The 18,398-nt window shown below is 39.6% G+C and overlaps 1 protein-coding gene across 2 annotated transcripts in view; it reads left to right on the forward strand.

Moving 5' to 3' along the window:
* CHRM3 (cholinergic receptor muscarinic 3) overlaps positions 1–18,154 on the forward strand; it is a 532,687-nt gene extending 514,533 nt beyond the window's left edge. Inside the window, exon 6 of one of the 2 annotated variants that reach the window (XM_032137624.2) lies at positions 10,121–18,154. In XM_032137624.2, the coding sequence (XP_031993515.1) occupies positions 10,140–11,912 (1,773 nt within the window). In that variant the 5' untranslated portion in view covers positions 10,121–10,139 and the 3' untranslated portion in view covers positions 11,913–18,154. The remainder of the gene's footprint in view (positions 1–10,120) is intronic. The other variant, XM_032137625.2, reaches the window with a different exon arrangement.
* The last annotated feature ends 244 nt before the right edge of the window (positions 18,155–18,398 follow it).

Here is an 18,398-nt window from a genome sequence, read left to right on the forward strand (position 1 = left end):
AATACTCGGATAAATACGGACCTGGAAAAAAAAAGTGATCACAAGTCTAACTTAATCATGAAAGCATAAATATTAAGCCAAAGGAATTTTCTTCACCAGGTGTCCTTTCAGTACATAAACTGACGTATTAGAAATATTTAGTCCAAATGACTGTTTTCACTAGATTTTTCATCAGAATAACTTCCACAGTTATATTAGATCGGCTGGTATTTTAAAAGCATTGTTCTTTATCCTCCACTATAAAGGCACAGTATTAAAAACACATAATAATAAATACATCTTTAAAATGTTGAAGAATAATCAGTAAATCTGTTTGCAGTGGAACAGAATACAGCTGCACTCTTTCCCTGTTTCTCTCAGAAAAGAATAACTTCAGCAACAAGGAGTCTGCCCTTTCTGGGTGAAGGGGTCATAATAATATTTAACAAGAACCTCTCCCGTGCGCTTTTCACTTCGTGCCATTTCTTTAGATATTCTAATGACAAGAGGTTTTAGACTTGAGAGTGCTAATGCAAGGCAACATCACTCGAATCTAGGTGTTTGTTTTTGAGGAAAAACTGTTATTTCAGCAGCTACTGCTACACATAAGAGGTCCTGATGCAAATCCTTTTCCAAGCATCCTGCGTTTTTGTTGTCAAGGTCCATATTTATCAGATCAAGTAAAAACTCATAAAAAGTGTCAACTAAGGGAGGAGGCAGCATGATAAATCAACTTTCTAAAAAAACAAATTCTTCTTTTTAAATAGAACTTTATTCCGGTTTTGGCGTCCAGCGATGTTTTGCTCACAATAAGAGCCATTGCTCCATACTAGGTAACATCTTTCCCCCTTGCAGCTTCAAATGAATACCAAGAGCCAGGTTCACAAGTTGGATTCTCTTTAAAGACACGTTTGATTGCAAAGCTTTGTTGACTCTGTTTGATATCCTCCGCGAACTGCATGACTGAGCTAAGCTGAAGTTCCTGGTCACCAGCATGGGGAACGGGCAGCTGCTTCAGCGCCTGCTGGCAGAGAGGTCGTTCTCCGAGTCTGCTTTGCCACCTAGTGGCTTGATGTGGTATTTCCATTCACCAGATAGTTTTAAAAGTCATTTTAGCCGTTGAATGCTATAGTGAATTATGACAGAAAACAGAGACACTCTAAGCAAAGAAGGCAGTCAGAGACCCAAAACAAGCCCTGAAAAATGACGCAGACTGGATTACAAATAGGGAAGAAGCACTAAATAGTTGGTCTGAGAAAAAACGCACGGCTGTATGTTGCAAAGATATTTTGGGTTTTTCCCATATATTACTTAAAAAAAATAATAATTATTATAGAGGTAGAATTAATTTAGACTTCCAGAAAAATTTACACGTTTTTAATCAGTTCAGCGGGTTTAAAAATCGAGAGCCCGCAAACATTTTTCCCAAGTAGGTACTGCCTGTTTGGCTCAGAGGTCATGAAATGAGTTTGTCTCCTTGGAATTCATTATAACCAGAAGCATCACATGTATATTGACCTTGTCCGTTTCTGTAAGCAATCTCACATGTATTTCACATTGGATATTTACACATTTTTAAATTTTTTAAATTTACCTATATATTTCACAGACTTATAATCCCAGAAAAGTTATTTTTTGCCATAACTAGGGGGAAGAAGGCAAATTTCCTAGAACTAACCTTCAATTTCTCCTAAACTCAGTACTGTCAAACTTTTTTGGTTTTTTCACATTTTTTGTTTCACCCTCTTCTTTTAAATATTAATAAAAGGTGTCAAAATATCCACTGCAGTGGCTTTTCAACATTATTCAACACAAAATACATCGTATGTACATCATGACTATAGACATAATTTTATACGTGTGTGTATGTCGAGCAAAAATTTAATGAAGTGATATTGATTGTCATTATGTGGTATGTATTCTGATACATCCTATTCAATTTGCTGTAATTTTTTTCTTTTTTAATTCTCATATTGGCCCACTAATTGGCTCTTGCATTTTGAACTCAGTGTGTTTGTGTGTGTGTGTGTGTGTGTGTGTGTACATGCACACATATATATCTATTGAATTTAGTGTGTGTGTATATATACATAAATACATACATATATACATATATAAACATACATATACACATATATACATATATACACACATATATACACATGTATGTATATGTATATACATACGTATATGTGTGTGTATATACACACACACACATATATATACACACACACCAAGTTCAAAATACAACAGACAATTAGTGGACCAATTAGTGTGTGTGTGTGTGTGTGTGTATATATATATAGTGTGTATATACATAGTAAGTTCAACATGCAGTGTATATATACACTAACTATATATACATTGTATATAAGTATATAAGGATACTAAGTACATAGTATATATACACTATATAAGTACACTAAGTATGTCATATATATACACTAAGTATATATACATATACACAGATGTAACTACCCCACAAAGGCACTGATGGTACCTACGGGCAGGATATTGCTCAGTTTTCCACTTCTTGCCTGAGCTCTGGTGCCTGGAACACTTCCGTAACCATTCCCCAAATGTTCCACCCCAATCTGGCAGGGAGGGAGCCTGCTCTGACCCCAGAAAGGAGCCAGGCACCTGCCCCTGCTCTGCACCTACCTGACCATGCCCTGAGCCCTCATGCAGGCTACATTCCTAGAACTCTTGCCTGGGATTACTTATAAAATGTGAAGGTCACTGGGCTGACAAGAATCTCTGTTCACACCACCTGTTTATTCCTGAGCATTAAAAGGAAAGACTTCCCGTAGGTCCCTCACCAATATCATTCAATGCAATGAGTGTAGACTATGAACTCCCTTGACTCAAAATATCCTAACGCTACGGAATAGCTGTTGAGTCAGGATGAGGAAGGAATATTAAACATAGGAATGATACTTTCCACTCAGAAAATCACCATAAACTGAGGGCTCTTAGCCCAGGATTATCACTGCTTCATTTGAGTCTGACCTACAGCCCTGATTCTCAGGAAGTTACATATTACCTATGAAGTAATAGATATACCTGAAGTAAAACACTTGGCGACTCTCATTTCTAATAAGTACTTTTAGATATATTTTTTTTGAAGTCCTTATGACCTGCTGATCACTTTCTCCTACTGTCATCCTGTGTACCGATAGGACCTCCATTGCTGAGCCTCCAGAGAACAGTCCTTTTAACGAGGCTGTGGCCCCGAGGCCTGGGAGAAGGTCATAGAAAATGTCTGAAAGAAGGTGGGAGGGATCTTGTTCCCTGGCCCTGTAGGGACATTGTCTTCCTTGATAAAGCTGGGTACAGCCTTGAAATGAATAGAGTGGGGAGCACCAGGAATGCACCTCACCTGGGCTGTCGAGAAAAGATAGTGTGCTCGGAAGAGGCGTGGCAGGTGCTGAATATTCCCTTGGAGGAACGAAGGCAAGAAAGGCCCCTACAGCAATGAGGGGAGAAAATCCACAACCCAAGCAGAACTAGGATTTCTTATGTGTGAGACAATACATTGCTCATTTACATGTAAACTGTGTATAATATTTTTAATCCATCGTATTCAGGCGAGCAAGATCAGTAGTTGCATTTTTTTATAACTTGCCTTGAAGCTGCCTGTTGTGGCCCCATTCTGCATAGCAAATCACCACAAACTTAGCAGCTTACAACAAGCTTCCCTGTTCAGGGTCTCAACACTGAAATCAAGGTGTTCGCCCAGCTGAGTTTATGTCTTAGGCAAGACTAAGAAAGAATTCATTACCACAGGCATTCAGGTCATCGGTGCTTCTGCCATGGTGACCCAGTGACCTCTGAGCAGCTGCCACCTCTGGGCACCAGACAGAAGGGCATGAGGCACGCACTTCCTTGAGTCTGATCAATACTATCAGATGCAATCTCTTTTTTCTCCAACCTTCTCCACATTTAAAAGCAACAGCAGAGTGGAGGGCAAGATTCCAAGCCCTCCTTGGCAACCATCACCAATATCTTCCCCCTTCTAACTCTCTTCTTCACTTCCTTCTGGCTTTGGAAACTTTGGGATTTTTTTTTCTCATTTGGGACATTACAGATTTAGCTGAAGTCCTCTCTGTCCAGCACCCTCAATCCTAATTATCTTCCTCCTCCAAAATACCACTGCTAATATATGATTTGCATGTATAGCTTTCTATCCTTTTATGACAATTTTAATTATATTAATATACTAAAGGTGGTATATGTCTATATGTCTATATACAACCTTTAGTATATAGACATGTACAATCTTTAGTATACTATTGCTGTGTTTTATTGTAAACTAAATTTCATCGTGTTGTATTTATCATCCCACAACTTGCCTTTCTTACTTAACAAAGTATTTTTAGATGGTTCTAAGTTAATATATATCTAGTTGATTGCCTTTATCTGCTGCAAAGTATTCCCTTTTATGAATGACCTTATTTTTGAATTCATTTCAAAACAAATGAATGGTCTTATAGATTTTCCTCATTTTTGTCATAAAAATGAATGCTTCCGTTAATAGCCTTGTGCATGTCTCCTTGTGTACATATGAATGCAATAATTGCTAGAGGGTAGATACCTAGCAGTTGGATTGCTAGTTCATGGTGTATATACCTTTTCAGTTTTAATTAATATCTCCAAATCACCTTTTTGTAGTACTTATATCAATTTATTCACTCTGGATGTGGCGAGGGGAGATTTTTCTTATTTTCCCAGTGTGTAGGTCGGTTCACCATGCATTGATGCTCAGAAGACCAAGTGTTTGCAGTTTAAAGGCCCTTATCTTTAAATCCCTTCTCTCTACCAGAGTATTTAAAATCTACTTTAAAAAGCAAAAAATGAGGAAACACAGGTTTCTTTCTCCCTGTGTTTCTACAGTAACAACACAACCCTGAGAACATGAAAAGTTAGCATTGGGAGAAGGGAGGCAAGATCCCCGTTAATACTTCAAAGTATTAGCCTACAATGCCGCAATGCTTCTTATCTTCTCCATAATCCACAGATCAGGTGATAGTATTCTAGTTTTATAGATGAAGAAATGTCGTCTCAAAGTAGTCAAGTGATTTGTTAAGTTTATACATCTGCTGGGCCAACCCAGAACTCAGACCCGAATCAGCAAAACTCCAAAGACCACAGCTTTTCAACTCTGCTCTGTTGCTTTCTAATGAAAAAAATTAATGATGATGAGAACATCATATTTATGAATAGAGTGGTATTAATGTATCTCATCACATCAGAACCCCAAGTGAGTACCCATGACTTCCTAAAGGTTTCTCTCTTCATAGCTACAAGTCACAATGGGTTTTAGTAGTGTGCTTTGCTCAGAATTTCTGCTTCCCATTCAAAAGGCTCTATTTTCCTCAAAGTTATATTCATATACCACATTCCCTTCTTTCTCGTTGCTTTAATATCTGAGGTTCTTAGAAGGAAACCCAAGGGTTGCATTAGGACTGCCATGGTTATTGACTATTAACTCATTAACTTATTAACTCTTGTCCTTTGGATGTTGTATCACATGGGTAAGCAAATGCCTACAAGTCATTTCCCTCTAATGGTTCTTGTCTACCTTTAAAATTTTTGCTTATCTTGTACTACATCTCTATTGCATGACAGAAAGGGACTAGAACATTTTTAAATAAGGAAAAGCACATCTCTGAGAATTTCAGAAAGGTATTAGATATTGAATGAATGTCAAAGTGTAAGAAGAATGATGGCCAATGGTAGATATGACAAAGAATACAGGTCAAAGATAAACAGATATTTAATTAACCCAATATAGAGAGCTAAACTCACCTGTAGCTAACTTTCCTCAATTCTGGCTTCTTTCATTTTCTGTATTCAAACAAAGCATAATTGGACTAGAATGCTGTTCATTTTGGGGGGCTCTTCAGATTCACAGGATTAAATGAACTAAAAGAAAACAATTGACCTTAGGCTAATTTTGAAAATTTTTACTTATATTCTTCAATAATATAGGTCAACTGAGCAAATTAAATTGCTATTGAATGTATACAAACATAATGTGATTATCCACAGAGAGTAATTTGATATTGCCTAAATAACTTTGTGCTTTTTAAAATATTTTATTTGTATTCCATCTCTTGCCTAGGGGTGAGTTTATGAAATGCAGAGGCTGTGGACTCCCTGAATTCCACAGCACCAATCACCATAATCTAAAGCTAGCAGTGGTTAAATGACCTTGTGCTGATATTGACAAACACAGAACACCTTTTAGTTGCAGGTGACAGAAAGTATCTCAGGTAGCCCAGGCAACAAAGGAAAGGCAAGGTCAAGGAGGTGGTGTTCACCTCAGGAGTGGCTAAAATTCAGGTTTCAAAGAACATCATCATCCTGCTGTCCCTGTTTCCCATACTCCCTCCCATCTCTCTCCTTCCTCCATGCCCTTCCTCTATGTTTGCTTGCTCTAGGTTTCCCATGTGGTGGCAGATAGGATGATCGGCACCTGGTAATTCCAAATATAAGAGAATTACTGTCTCATTCCAACATCCACATCAAATCCCCAAATCAACCCTCCTGCGTGCATCTTCTTCACGTTCATTGTTGTGGTAGAGGAGCCAGGACCATCTGATTGATGCCTATCCCAAACTACATACTGTGGGTGACAGGCTGTTTCCAAAAAGACAGCTGAAAGAAAGACAAATAATAGATACCCACTGAATGGCTTTAACCAGCAAAGATGAAAGGAGAGAGAAGTATCATCAACACAAATATGAATATAGCATCGGGATGATTGGGCATTACATTTATTTATAATAAAACCAGCATGGCATAAGTCCTAAAAATGGGGCTACAGGACATGATTGCCTCCCATGGGACATGAAAGCAGAGACCTAGGTAGTAGAAAGGAGGAAAGGTAGCTACTATGTTCAGGAATCTCAGGAGTGAAGGAGAGTTCAGAAAGAGAAAGGCCCTTCAGAGTACATGAGAAATAAACACAGGCCCGGCGCTGGAAAACAAAACTGGATGAATAAAGATGACAATCTAAAGAGGACCAAATGCCACTTATCAGCATTTGGGGCCGAAAGCATTTAAGAGGCACCCCAGACTCCCCAGTAGACCAACAGTAATAGTAGTTATTAACCTCAGAGACAGGGTGTTGACCTGATTAAAGACACATCTGTCCTTGTGAATATACATAGTCACAGGCGCAATGGAGAGGTAACAAGGCAAACACCTTTAGAACTGCTGTAAACTGGGATCTGGATGAAGGGAGAGCAGCAGACAGATCTTGTGTACATGCATCTTGGAAGAAACGCTGAATGTAATTGCGGGCTACAAACAGTGTGTAACACTTCCCAAACCCAGACATCACTCAGTGAGGGAGAATGAGAGTTAAGTGTAAGTTAACACCTAATAAAACCCAAATACTAAAAAAAAGTAAAAGAGGATAGTCTGATAAATTTCCTATAATTAAAAATTAGTGCAATGTCGGATATTTCAGCTATGGGAAAATAATGTTAGATGATACAGAATATTTTATATTATTCCTCTCTGTAATTGAGTTTTATATTAGAATATTTAGACTATTTCAAATTTTTTATTATTTCAAAGAGCATTAAGGTAAACATGTGTACACGTATTTATATATGCATATGTGAGTGTATTTATGTCTAACATTATACGTATTATGTGTATACGTAGAGTCAGACAGCTCCTGAGATCATGGATTTTGGCATTTTTGACAAACTGCAAAATTGTCTTTCAAATGACCACTTTATACTGCAACCCCAAGACCATGAAAATTGATTATTTTTGTCATACTACTGTGATTGCTGAATGTATCAAATCATTTGCATCTTTGCCATTGTTTCAGGTGATAAAGAGTACCTCATTATTTTTAAATGCACATCAATTCCACCTTAAGGAGGCGTAAGACGATTTTTAACCAGCTAGGAGGCGCTAGTTGTATAGGACACCTGGAAGGAGCTGGTGGAGAGGCAACATAGCCTCACAGTTACATATGGAGGCTGTGGGTTCAGATTATCTGGATGGAACTCTTTAGGTCTTCCCACACATCACCTTGTTAGCTCAATTCCTTGCACAGATTATTTAAATGTGTCTTCCTTTCTGTAAAATGAGGTTATTTAAGGATTAAATGAGGCATGGTAGCTCACGCCTATAATCCCAGCACTTTGGGAGGCCAAGATGAGCAGATAACTAGAGGCCAGGGGTTTGAGACTAGCCTGGTCAACATGGTGAAACCCCATCTCTACTAAAAATTAAAAAATTAGCCAGGCAAGGTGACACATGTCTGTAATCACAGCTACTCTGGAGGCTGAAGCATGAGAATCACTTGAACCTGGGAGGCAGAGGCTGCAGTGAGCCAAGATCACACCACTGCACTCCAGTCTGGACGAGACTCTGTCTCAAAAAATATAATAAATAAATAAAATAATGCATACAATGCATTTGCACAACACGTACCACATAGTAAATGTCCAATAAATAATTTCTACTAACATTTATTATTGCACTAAATTTAGCTCTGAGCATCCTGGCAGCCAAAGCAAAGAGAGCTCATTGTTCAATAAAAAGAATAAGATAATAATCACAGATACTCATATAGCATTTACTGTATCAGCCCCTGTTCTAAGTACTTTATATATGTTAAAACATTTTGATGAGAAACGAAGCTTCTTTGGTCACTTACTGAATTCTGGAAAGAATTTATCAACAATTGATTCTATTATACAGAAAATTATCATTCCCATTTTTCAATGAGAAAACTTGGACTTAAAGAAGTTAAATATCTAAGATCTCACCTCCAGTAAGTGGTCAAACAGATTTGAACCTAGGCCTTTTGACCCCATAGTCTTCCTGCTATGCCAGAAAGCCTTTCCAGAAGGCTCTGTGTGAATCTGACTACTGCTTTGAGAGACACTGAGAAAACTCTGACATTCAATACCTTAAGGCTTGATTTAGGACTCTTGCAATGCACTTGCATATATATGTTTATCTGTAAGAGTTTATTGTTGAAGATTTTTTTTTAACCAAGAGCATAAGTGTAGTAGCAGGGTACACAATAGATTTTTGCTGGGCTGATCAAACTTGGAACTCATAGAACGACACTGATTGAGGAATGATTTGCTTATCTAGTATATGGTGGCTGGCGGTGTGTGAATTCCTGAGCCAGTGGTGTCCCAGAAGTACAGCCCTGGAGGCTCTGAGAGAATAGTACAGGTCACAACCAAGGCCAACAGTGACACCAAGGGGGTCTTACTGGTGGCACCTTAATTGTAATGGTTCTTAGTTGTTCATATACTCTAGCAACAAGTGTGTGAAAGCACTAGTTGCAGTTTTGCAGTTTTTATATGCAAATGTGTGTGGGTGTGTCCATTTGTTCACATATGTGCAACATGCTAAAATACGTTTTCATGCTCGGATCTAAAATATCTAAATACTAGAAATATTTAAAGCTGGTTTGGTCCATTCAAAACATTCTGCTAAAAGTGCATCTGCATGTTATCAAGTAGAAGATAGCTTTCCAGGAGATAGTCGTGTTACCAGTCCTTACAAGGAACTGATATCTTACTTTTTTGATCCTGTCTCAAAGAGATAATATAGTATGAATTGATTTACATTGGTTTTAGCCCTTCTCTAAGTTGGCATTGCACATTTTAGTGAGGCTTAAATGGCTGGTATCACCTTAAAGTTGCGTATTTCTGAAGCCTCAGATGGGTAAATGCCCAGATAAATAAAATGCAAATCAAGTCAAGTTATCAATTTAGCATGAAGATAAAGCTGCTTGGATACTTGTAATAGAAATGTCTGATATTTTTCACCTTTACAAAATAAGAGAAGTAAGGGCGATTTTGTCTAGTAACAGAATTACATGGAATATATTTAGAAATGAGGAAAATGTGGGAAAAAAGCACAGTGTTCAGTGCATGCCACCAATTATATAATACTATCTCAAACAAATCCATGTCTCTCTGCCCTAGACTCCACTCATTTAAAATAAGAGAATGAACCTGATAATGTTTGGCTTCATAGAGATTCAGCATCCTGTAATAGGCCTTCCATGTCTTTTAACGTATGTAATGCAAAGAACAAACAAATAAAGGCAGAAATTTTTCTAACTCTGTCTTTTCTCTCTTTCCCCCAGACTATGTCAGAGAGTCACAATGTCCTTGCACAATAACAGTACAACCTCGCCTTTGTTTCCAAACATCAGCTCTTCCTGGATACACAGCCCCTCTGATGCAGGGCTGCCCCCAGGAACCGTCACTCATTTCGGCAGCTACAATGTTTCTCGAGGAGCTGGGAATTTCTCCTCTCCAAACGGTACCACCGATGACCCTCTGGGAGGTCACACCGTCTGGCAAGTGGTCTTCATCGCTTTCTTAACGGGCATCCTGGCCTTGGTGACCATCATCGGCAACATCCTGGTAATTGTGTCATTTAAGGTCAACAAGCAGCTGAAGACAGTCAACAACTACTTCCTCTTAAGCCTGGCCTGTGCCGATCTGATTATCGGGGTCATTTCAATGAATCTGTTTACGACCTACATCATCATGAATCGATGGGCCTTAGGGAACTTGGCCTGTGACCTCTGGCTTGCCATTGACTATGTAGCCAGCAATGCCTCTGTTATGAATCTTCTGGTCATCAGCTTTGACAGATACTTTTCCATCACGAGGCCGCTCACGTACCGAGCCAAACGAACAACAAAGAGAGCTGGTGTGATGATCGGTCTGGCTTGGGTCATCTCCTTTGTCCTTTGGGCTCCTGCCATCTTGTTCTGGCAATACTTTGTTGGAAAGAGAACCGTCCCTCCGGGAGAGTGCTTCATTCAGTTCCTCAGTGAGCCCACCATTACTTTTGGCACAGCCATCGCTGCTTTTTATATGCCTGTCACTATTATGACTATTTTATACTGGAGGATCTATAAGGAAACTGAAAAGCGTACCAAAGAGCTTGCTGGGCTGCAAGCCTCTGGGACAGAGGCAGAGACAGAAAACTTTGTCCACCCCACGGGCAGTTCTCGAAGCTGCAGCAGTTACGAACTTCAACAGCAAAGCATGAAACGCTCCAACAGGAGAAAGAATGGCCGCTGCCACTTCTGGTTCACAACCAAGAGCTGGAAACCCAGCTCCGAGCAGATGGACCAAGACCACAGCAGCAGTGACAGTTGGAACAACAATGATGCTGCTGCCTCCCTGGAGAACTCCGCCTCCTCCGACGAGGAGGACATTGGCTCCGAGACGAGAGCCATCTACTCCATCGTGCTCAAGCTTCCGGGTCACAGCACCATCCTCAACTCCACCAAGTTACCCTCATCGGACAACCTGCAGGTGCCTGAGGAGGAGCTGGGGATGGTGGACTTGGAGAGGAAAGCCAGCAAGCTGCAGGCCCAGAAGAGCGTGGACGATGGAGGCAGTTTTCCAAAAAGCTTCTCCAAGCTTCCCATCCAGCTAGAGTCAGCCGTGGACACAGCCAAGACTTCTGACGTCAACTCCTCAGTGGGTAAGACCACGGCCACTCTACCTCTGTCCTTCAAGGAAGCCACTCTGGCCAAGAGGTTTGCTCTGAAGACCAGAAGTCAGATCACTAAGCGGAAAAGGATGTCCCTCGTCAAGGAGAAGAAAGCAGCCCAGACCCTCAGTGCAATCTTGCTTGCCTTCATCATCACTTGGACCCCATACAACATCATGGTTCTGGTGAACACCTTTTGTGACAGCTGCATACCCAAAACCTTTTGGAATCTGGGCTACTGGCTATGCTACATCAACAGCACCGTGAACCCCGTGTGCTATGCTCTGTGCAACAAAACATTCAGAACCACTTTCAAGATGCTGCTGCTGTGCCAGTGTGACAAAAAAAAGAGGCGCAAGCAGCAGTACCAGCAGAGACAGTCGGTCATTTTTCACAAGCGCGCACCCGAGCAGGCCTTGTAGAATGAGGTTTTATCAATAGCAGTGACAAAACGCACACATCAACCCACAGACCTTAGGAGGAGGAAGGCAAGGGTGGGGTGACTTCTGGTGATGATAAAAATGGTTTTATCACCCAGATGTGAAAGAAGCTGCCTGTTTACTGATCCATTGAATAAACCCATTTTAATAGAAAAAGTCAATACCAATTCAGCAAAAAAAAAACATACTACTGAATATAAAGAAATTTATTCTGAAATAGACTTTACATGTTTTTTTCTTAAAGAGGAGAAAAATATTGCTTTACAGCAATTATATACCCAAATTGATTTGCCTGGGTCCTTTAATTCCCATTAGCTTTGGAATCTCAGATGAGCGTAGCTGACCCAGTTCCCACATTCTTCCCAAGGATCCCAAAAGTGGAATCCAGACCCCAAGTGGAACACTGCAGGCTAACAAATCTGTGGTTCCAAAATTATTTCATACGTTGCAAAGCTGAATCTTCTTGTCCCAATAGAGCTTCCTGTCTTTTCTTTGGTGTGTTGTTAAACTCTATTTGTGGACTTGATTCTTGATTCTTGCAAAGTACTGTTTTGTGCAGTTCAAGTTTCGTACAAATAAAAATACTTAAGTATATATATATGTGTGAGTTCTGCACGCACACACATAGTGTATATAATATCATGGGAAACACTGAACTGGCAAATTATTCCTGCAATATACGCTTTCAGTACTTTGGTAACTGAAGTTCTCTAGGATCCTAATGCAACATTAACGTGAAATAAGCCCAGTTTAATGTTTTTGAAACCAGGGCTGTTTTCCACAGAGAGCAGCCAGGCCTTCCCAGCAGGTCTGTGCAGAGCGGACAGGCTCGTGAGTCAGCTGAGCACCGTGGCTTCGCCAGACTTGGTGTTAAGCAATCTCCTTTGTTGATGTCTCAACAGAGCTAAATCGGGGCCCCTCTGAGCTCAAAGAATGAACCACTTCCACACGTTTGAATTTAATCATCTAAATCTGAATGTTTCAAAACAAAATTTCTGCTATCTAAACTGCTTGAAACTCAACAATAGTGTCACGTTTGAATGTCATACACAGCAATATATATATATGTGTGTATATATATATATATGGCAAAGCAAAAAAAAAAAAAAACATGGTAAGACAGAATGAAGGAGAACATTGTGTTTGATTCTTGCTGAATGGCGCCTTCTAAAGGAAAACAGGGCTTGCACCTTTGTTACTCAGCTGTGGCCAGTGCTTTCTGGTGTCATTGTGTAAGCTTCACCCAGGAATAGGTGAGGTTTAGGAAGTTACATGTCCTCTGAAGAAAGAATTCCACTCTGAAAAGTAATGCTTCAAATTGATTTCCTTACCTTTTGGGGAAAAAAAAATTGTTTTTTTGCATTCTCCCTTGAATTGACCAAAATGTTAACTGTTTCATCTGGGGAGGGGATGGGGTGCTGCCGTCATTGTCGTTGTTGTTGCTGCTCTAGCTGTTGGGGTTTCTTTTCCTGTTGCCGGGGCTGTTTGGGGAGAGGGAGGGGAGGGAGGTGGGAGGGCTGCGGAGATATCTTCCCTTTGTACAGGGCATTCGTGTTGTGAACCCAGAGCTGGGTAGAAGCTGCTTTTGTATTCAGTGTGAGGTGGTGTTTACAGACGACTTTGACAACAGTGGAAGTGTACTCAGTGGTGTCTGTGTATCTGAACTATTTAATTTCGTGTTATGTTTATATGCAGAAATATTTATGGATACTACACCAAGTGTTTATTTAATGTTGATAAATATTACTCCTCAGTCGTCAGCCATGGTGTCCTTTGAAAGGGATTCTTTAAAGTCCACTTGAGCAATGACTAGAGTATATTGAGCTTTCCTGTGGCTAAGAAGAAGAAACATGTCATCCTGTTGGCATCAGCAAGCACCTAACTCTTTCTAGGTAATAAAAAGTCAACTGTCACTTCAACATAAATGTTTAAAACCACTCTTTAGTTAAATCCGATGGGAACTGAACAAAGCTCCACCACTGTGTCTGAAATCATTTTACACAGGGAAAAAAAAACAATCAGCATAATTGTAAGAATGATTTTTTTGGGCCCACATTGAACCAAAGAACAAGAAAAAAACAGACGATTTTCTAATATATACACAGCAAACTACAGAATGTCATATTATCCACCTGTGAAACATCTAGTAAGCAATTGCATCTATATTTTATTTCTCAAGTTGGCCTGGCACTAATAAATATGTGAAAGCTTATTCAAGTGTCCCAGTACTTCGGCACTTCCCATCCTTTTGGAAACTCCTATCTTGCCTCCCTCCCAAAAGGGCTGTTTCTTTTATTAAAAAAAAATAATAATAGAATTAAATTTGAGAAAAGGAGAAACCCTGAAATGTAGCAGAACTTTGAGAGTCACTTACAATCTCCTTAAACATTATTATCTCCTTATCCTTGTCCTTTTGTGATGCTAGTAATGGCAGAAAAGGAACAAATCCAAGACTCTAGGTCTCCCTTTTTTGTTTTACTGATTTTATTATAGAATTGTTTTTAAGCCTCTTACGGATGAAAGCTGCATTTAAATACTATCTACTGACTTTATAGTAGACATGGCCATTTATAGAACGGTCTGTCCATTTCTTGGGTCATTTTCAGAGAAAGAAAACAAGCAAAATAGGTTCTTTTGAATATGAAGAATTTAAAAGTATAATTGAAGATGTAGTGAGTATTTATAATTGGACCTTAGTTACACATGCATTTCTCAAAGGGCTTGTCATTACAGGAGATATTCAGCACTTACATAAGATCAAAATGTCTTCATCCCAAACTGGGAATCGAATTATTTCATGCCATATGCATGAGGTTTGCAGAGATTTCAAGATTAGCCACTTTGATTGAAAGAAGAAAATGATCAAACCTAAAATAAACTACACATGGAGAATCTCTCTCTCTCTCTCTCTCTCGGCCTCTCTCTCTCTTTCTCCCTCTTCTTCCTTCTCTCTCTCTCACAAGCACACACACACACACACACACATTCTCCATTCTCCAGGCATTACCAGATGGTTAGGAGAAGTGAGTTCTCTCTGGCCCCCTAGTTCCCTCGGCTCTGCTCTCCTTTGCCCGTCATCTCCCTGTGGCCTCTATGCTAGTCCTCCCTATTCCCCTAATCACCCTTTTCCTCTTAAGCCCAGTCTGGACTCTCTACATTTTTTCATTTCTCTTTACCCTTTGGTGTACAATAGTTGTAGACTCTGATGGAATGAAAACAAACAAGAAGCCTAAGAGTTAGACCCTGCTGTGGCTAAAGATCTAGAAGGCCTATCGATTTTCTCTGTCAGGCTTCCTATGTTACCCATGGGCAGGGTTCATTGCTCTGCAGAGCGCTGGGAGCCCCTTCATGTATCGAGAGAGAAGCCGGAGCACAGAGCTCTGCTGCAAAGTTGGCTGTTTCAGCTCTGACTCAGGGAGGAAAGAAGGATGCCAACACTCTGTCACAGCAGAGAAGTCTAATACCAGAGTGACACAGAGAAGGATTCCAGGGATCAGCCAGGGTGTCCTGTACTTATCTGAGTAGAGATGATTCAAGGATGGGGACATATTCCAGGAAATTGCACAATCTTCTCCTGACAGCTTCGGAGGACAAGTGAAGATAGTGCAGTAAAGTCGAAGAAGCAATGAATTTAGGATGAGGAACCTGAAGTTCCCGGCCCAGTTTGGTCACTGCTTAGTTACCTGTCCTTAGCAATGTTTGTCACTTAACCTAAACTTTCTGGGTTTTCTCCTCATTGCTCAAACTAAGCAACAACACCGAAGCTTCTCTAATTTGCCTTCTAATGGCAAATCGGTCGAAACTGAGGTCAGCAACTACCATGATGAAAGTAAAATGGTATATTGGGTGAATGCTGGAAGATTTCAGATTTTATATTCTGTAAAGGTATTTACTTACTATATTTCAACACCACAAAATCTTGAAATTTGGAAGGTAACCAAGGAAGCTTTGATATTTGTTGGTAAACCCAGAGTAATATGGTTTCAAATACCACTCCAATCCAGCACCTGAGGTCGGGCAACCTCACAAAATAGAGTTTCTGGGTAGCAAGTGTTTGCTTTGGTTTTACAATAGCATTTCTGATAATAGAACTGAAACTGTATAGATTACAACACTCCAAAGTTATTTGTTTAACCTAAACGACCCTACTTCTAGCACCTCCTCTGAAAGAATATTTTGCTCCGATGCTACGTGCAACAAACTTATTTAAACAGTATCAACTCCAGCCTTTAATAGGTTCAAGGACAATTTTACTACTTCCTTTCTACACACTAAAGTTACACTCTCTTCTCCTGTTTTGATGACTCTAAATATTCAGCCTCTCCCAGCATTAATGTTGTGTGAGTCAACATTGCACACCTAAGAGAAAGGTTTCTAGAAAGGTAACCCAGTGTTCTTTAGAACTGGAGAATTCCATTTTCTTTTTTTGGCTTTAGTGTTAATGTCTGGGAAGGGAGGCTCATGATAAGATAATAAAAATGAGTAAAGAAGATCTAGTTCATAAAATGACTATACTCCACATGAGTTTGTAACTGCATTTGTTGTATGGCTCAGAAATGAGCAAGTGTTAGTATTAATAGGCACGCATCACGTTCACAGCTTCACGCAGAGATGGGTAGTGCATTTGGATATATGGAAGTTATCCAAATGCGTTGCTAGAACACCAGGCCTATGTTTGTTCTGGTAGAACCACAGAGACTCACACAAAGTTCTGACCCTACCACTCTGATCTGGGCTGAGACTACCCCCAAAAAATCATCTAGAGAACCAAAGGGGCTCACGTCTCAGTTGCATTCTATGTAAAAGATAAAGGGGCCATACTCTCCACTGCAAAGAAGCATTAGTAAAACTTCCCGCACCCAAATTATAATCCAGCAATCCTACCTTAAACTAAAAAGGTTATCCCCAGAATATAAAGCTTACTATTGTTCTTTCTTGGAGTCCAAAATGCTTAGCAGTCCTGCAGTTCACATACAAAACTCAAAACTATTTTTATCCTGTATTCTGTGAGTTCCTTGATGATAGTAATTGGGTCTTATTCATCTCTGTATCCTGTCGCTCACACAGAATCTGGCAAATTGCATATATTCAATAAATGTTGAATATCAAATAACCTCCTTATTAATTAATATAACAAATATTATCAAAATTCTGTGCACATCAATGTCCCATGCTGCTACTGTAGTCAGGAGTTATTTGGCTGGGAAATGGAAAATGTTCACAAATATGATGGTTATCTAATAAAATATCACTGAGCAATAAGGAGAAATATTTTAAATAGATTTGAAGTTGCAAACAAATAATTTAGGGTCCAAAAAGGAAAAAGAAAATTAACTCTCTCTTTTATCCCTAGAACTCAGAAACTTTACTGGATTGGTCATCGAAGAGAAACTTTTTATTGTATAAAAGAGTAGAATTCATGGAAGGGATAATTCTTTTGAAACAGGCTTCTCGGTTACTTGCCTTAGTAAAAGAAGTATCTGGAGGGCCTGGAGAGTTCATAAACATAGTTTTCTGTACAAGTGAAGATCCGTAGTTTGGCTTAAAAATGCTTGCGTGTAGTTTTGCTTGGTGTGGAAAGTTATTAGGAGACAATCGTGTATCCTGTTCTGCAAGCAATCAAACACATGATCTCCCTTCTATCCATTCCTCATCCAGTACATGGGCATTTCCAGCCTCCTACATGTAACACTTCAAACTTCCTCTGGGCGTCTGCTTAGAGCTATGCGATGGCCACAGTTTGGGCAAGGCCCTTCTTTCTTTTAAATATAGGAACTGTTACCAAGTTTGGTGCAGGCTTGAGAAATAATTACATAAAACTGGGCTTCCACGATGGTGAATCAGCATGCTGATTTCTCTTGGCAGGAAGCTCTCAGGGAAATGTCTGTGAATCATTTAAAGATGCTCTCCGGTGGATAGAGAAACCGCAGTCCAAAAACAGATGGGTGTATATTTGCTTTGTAAGCAAAGGGCATGTATCATACTCGCATCTAAAACAGTGTCCACATCTTTGCCAAAGGCACTGAATTTTACCTTTTTTTATTACCTCGTGGCCAGCACTTCCTCAGTAGGCATTTCAGGTGTGTCACAAACCATGTTCATTTTTAATCTTGAAAAACTCAATCGTCTGTAGTCTGTACTATAAAATGATGCCTGCAACTTTGTGGTGAATATTATCCCCAAGTTAACAGTGAAATAAGTAAATAAAACTATTATTGAACAAACAGTGTGGTTTGCTTTTCTTTAATCCAGGGCCTATAATACAGCTGCAGCTTTTTATTTTATAGAAGGGTAGAATTCATTGAAAGGATAATGATGAACGGACTGCTCTTTGCCTTGACTTATCTTTCTTTTTCACATGCAAAGGAACTTTCTTTAACAGCTATCATCATACCATCATAATCCAAATACTTCCTGACCATGTGTTTAGAGGAGTATAAGCAAGTGTAAACTATAGCTGCACATATA

Source organism: Hylobates moloch, unplaced genomic scaffold, assembly GCF_009828535.3.
Source record: "Hylobates moloch isolate HMO894 unplaced genomic scaffold, HMol_V3 SCAFFOLD_18, whole genome shotgun sequence".
NCBI classification, from domain to species: Eukaryota; Metazoa; Chordata; class Mammalia; order Primates; family Hylobatidae; genus Hylobates; species Hylobates moloch.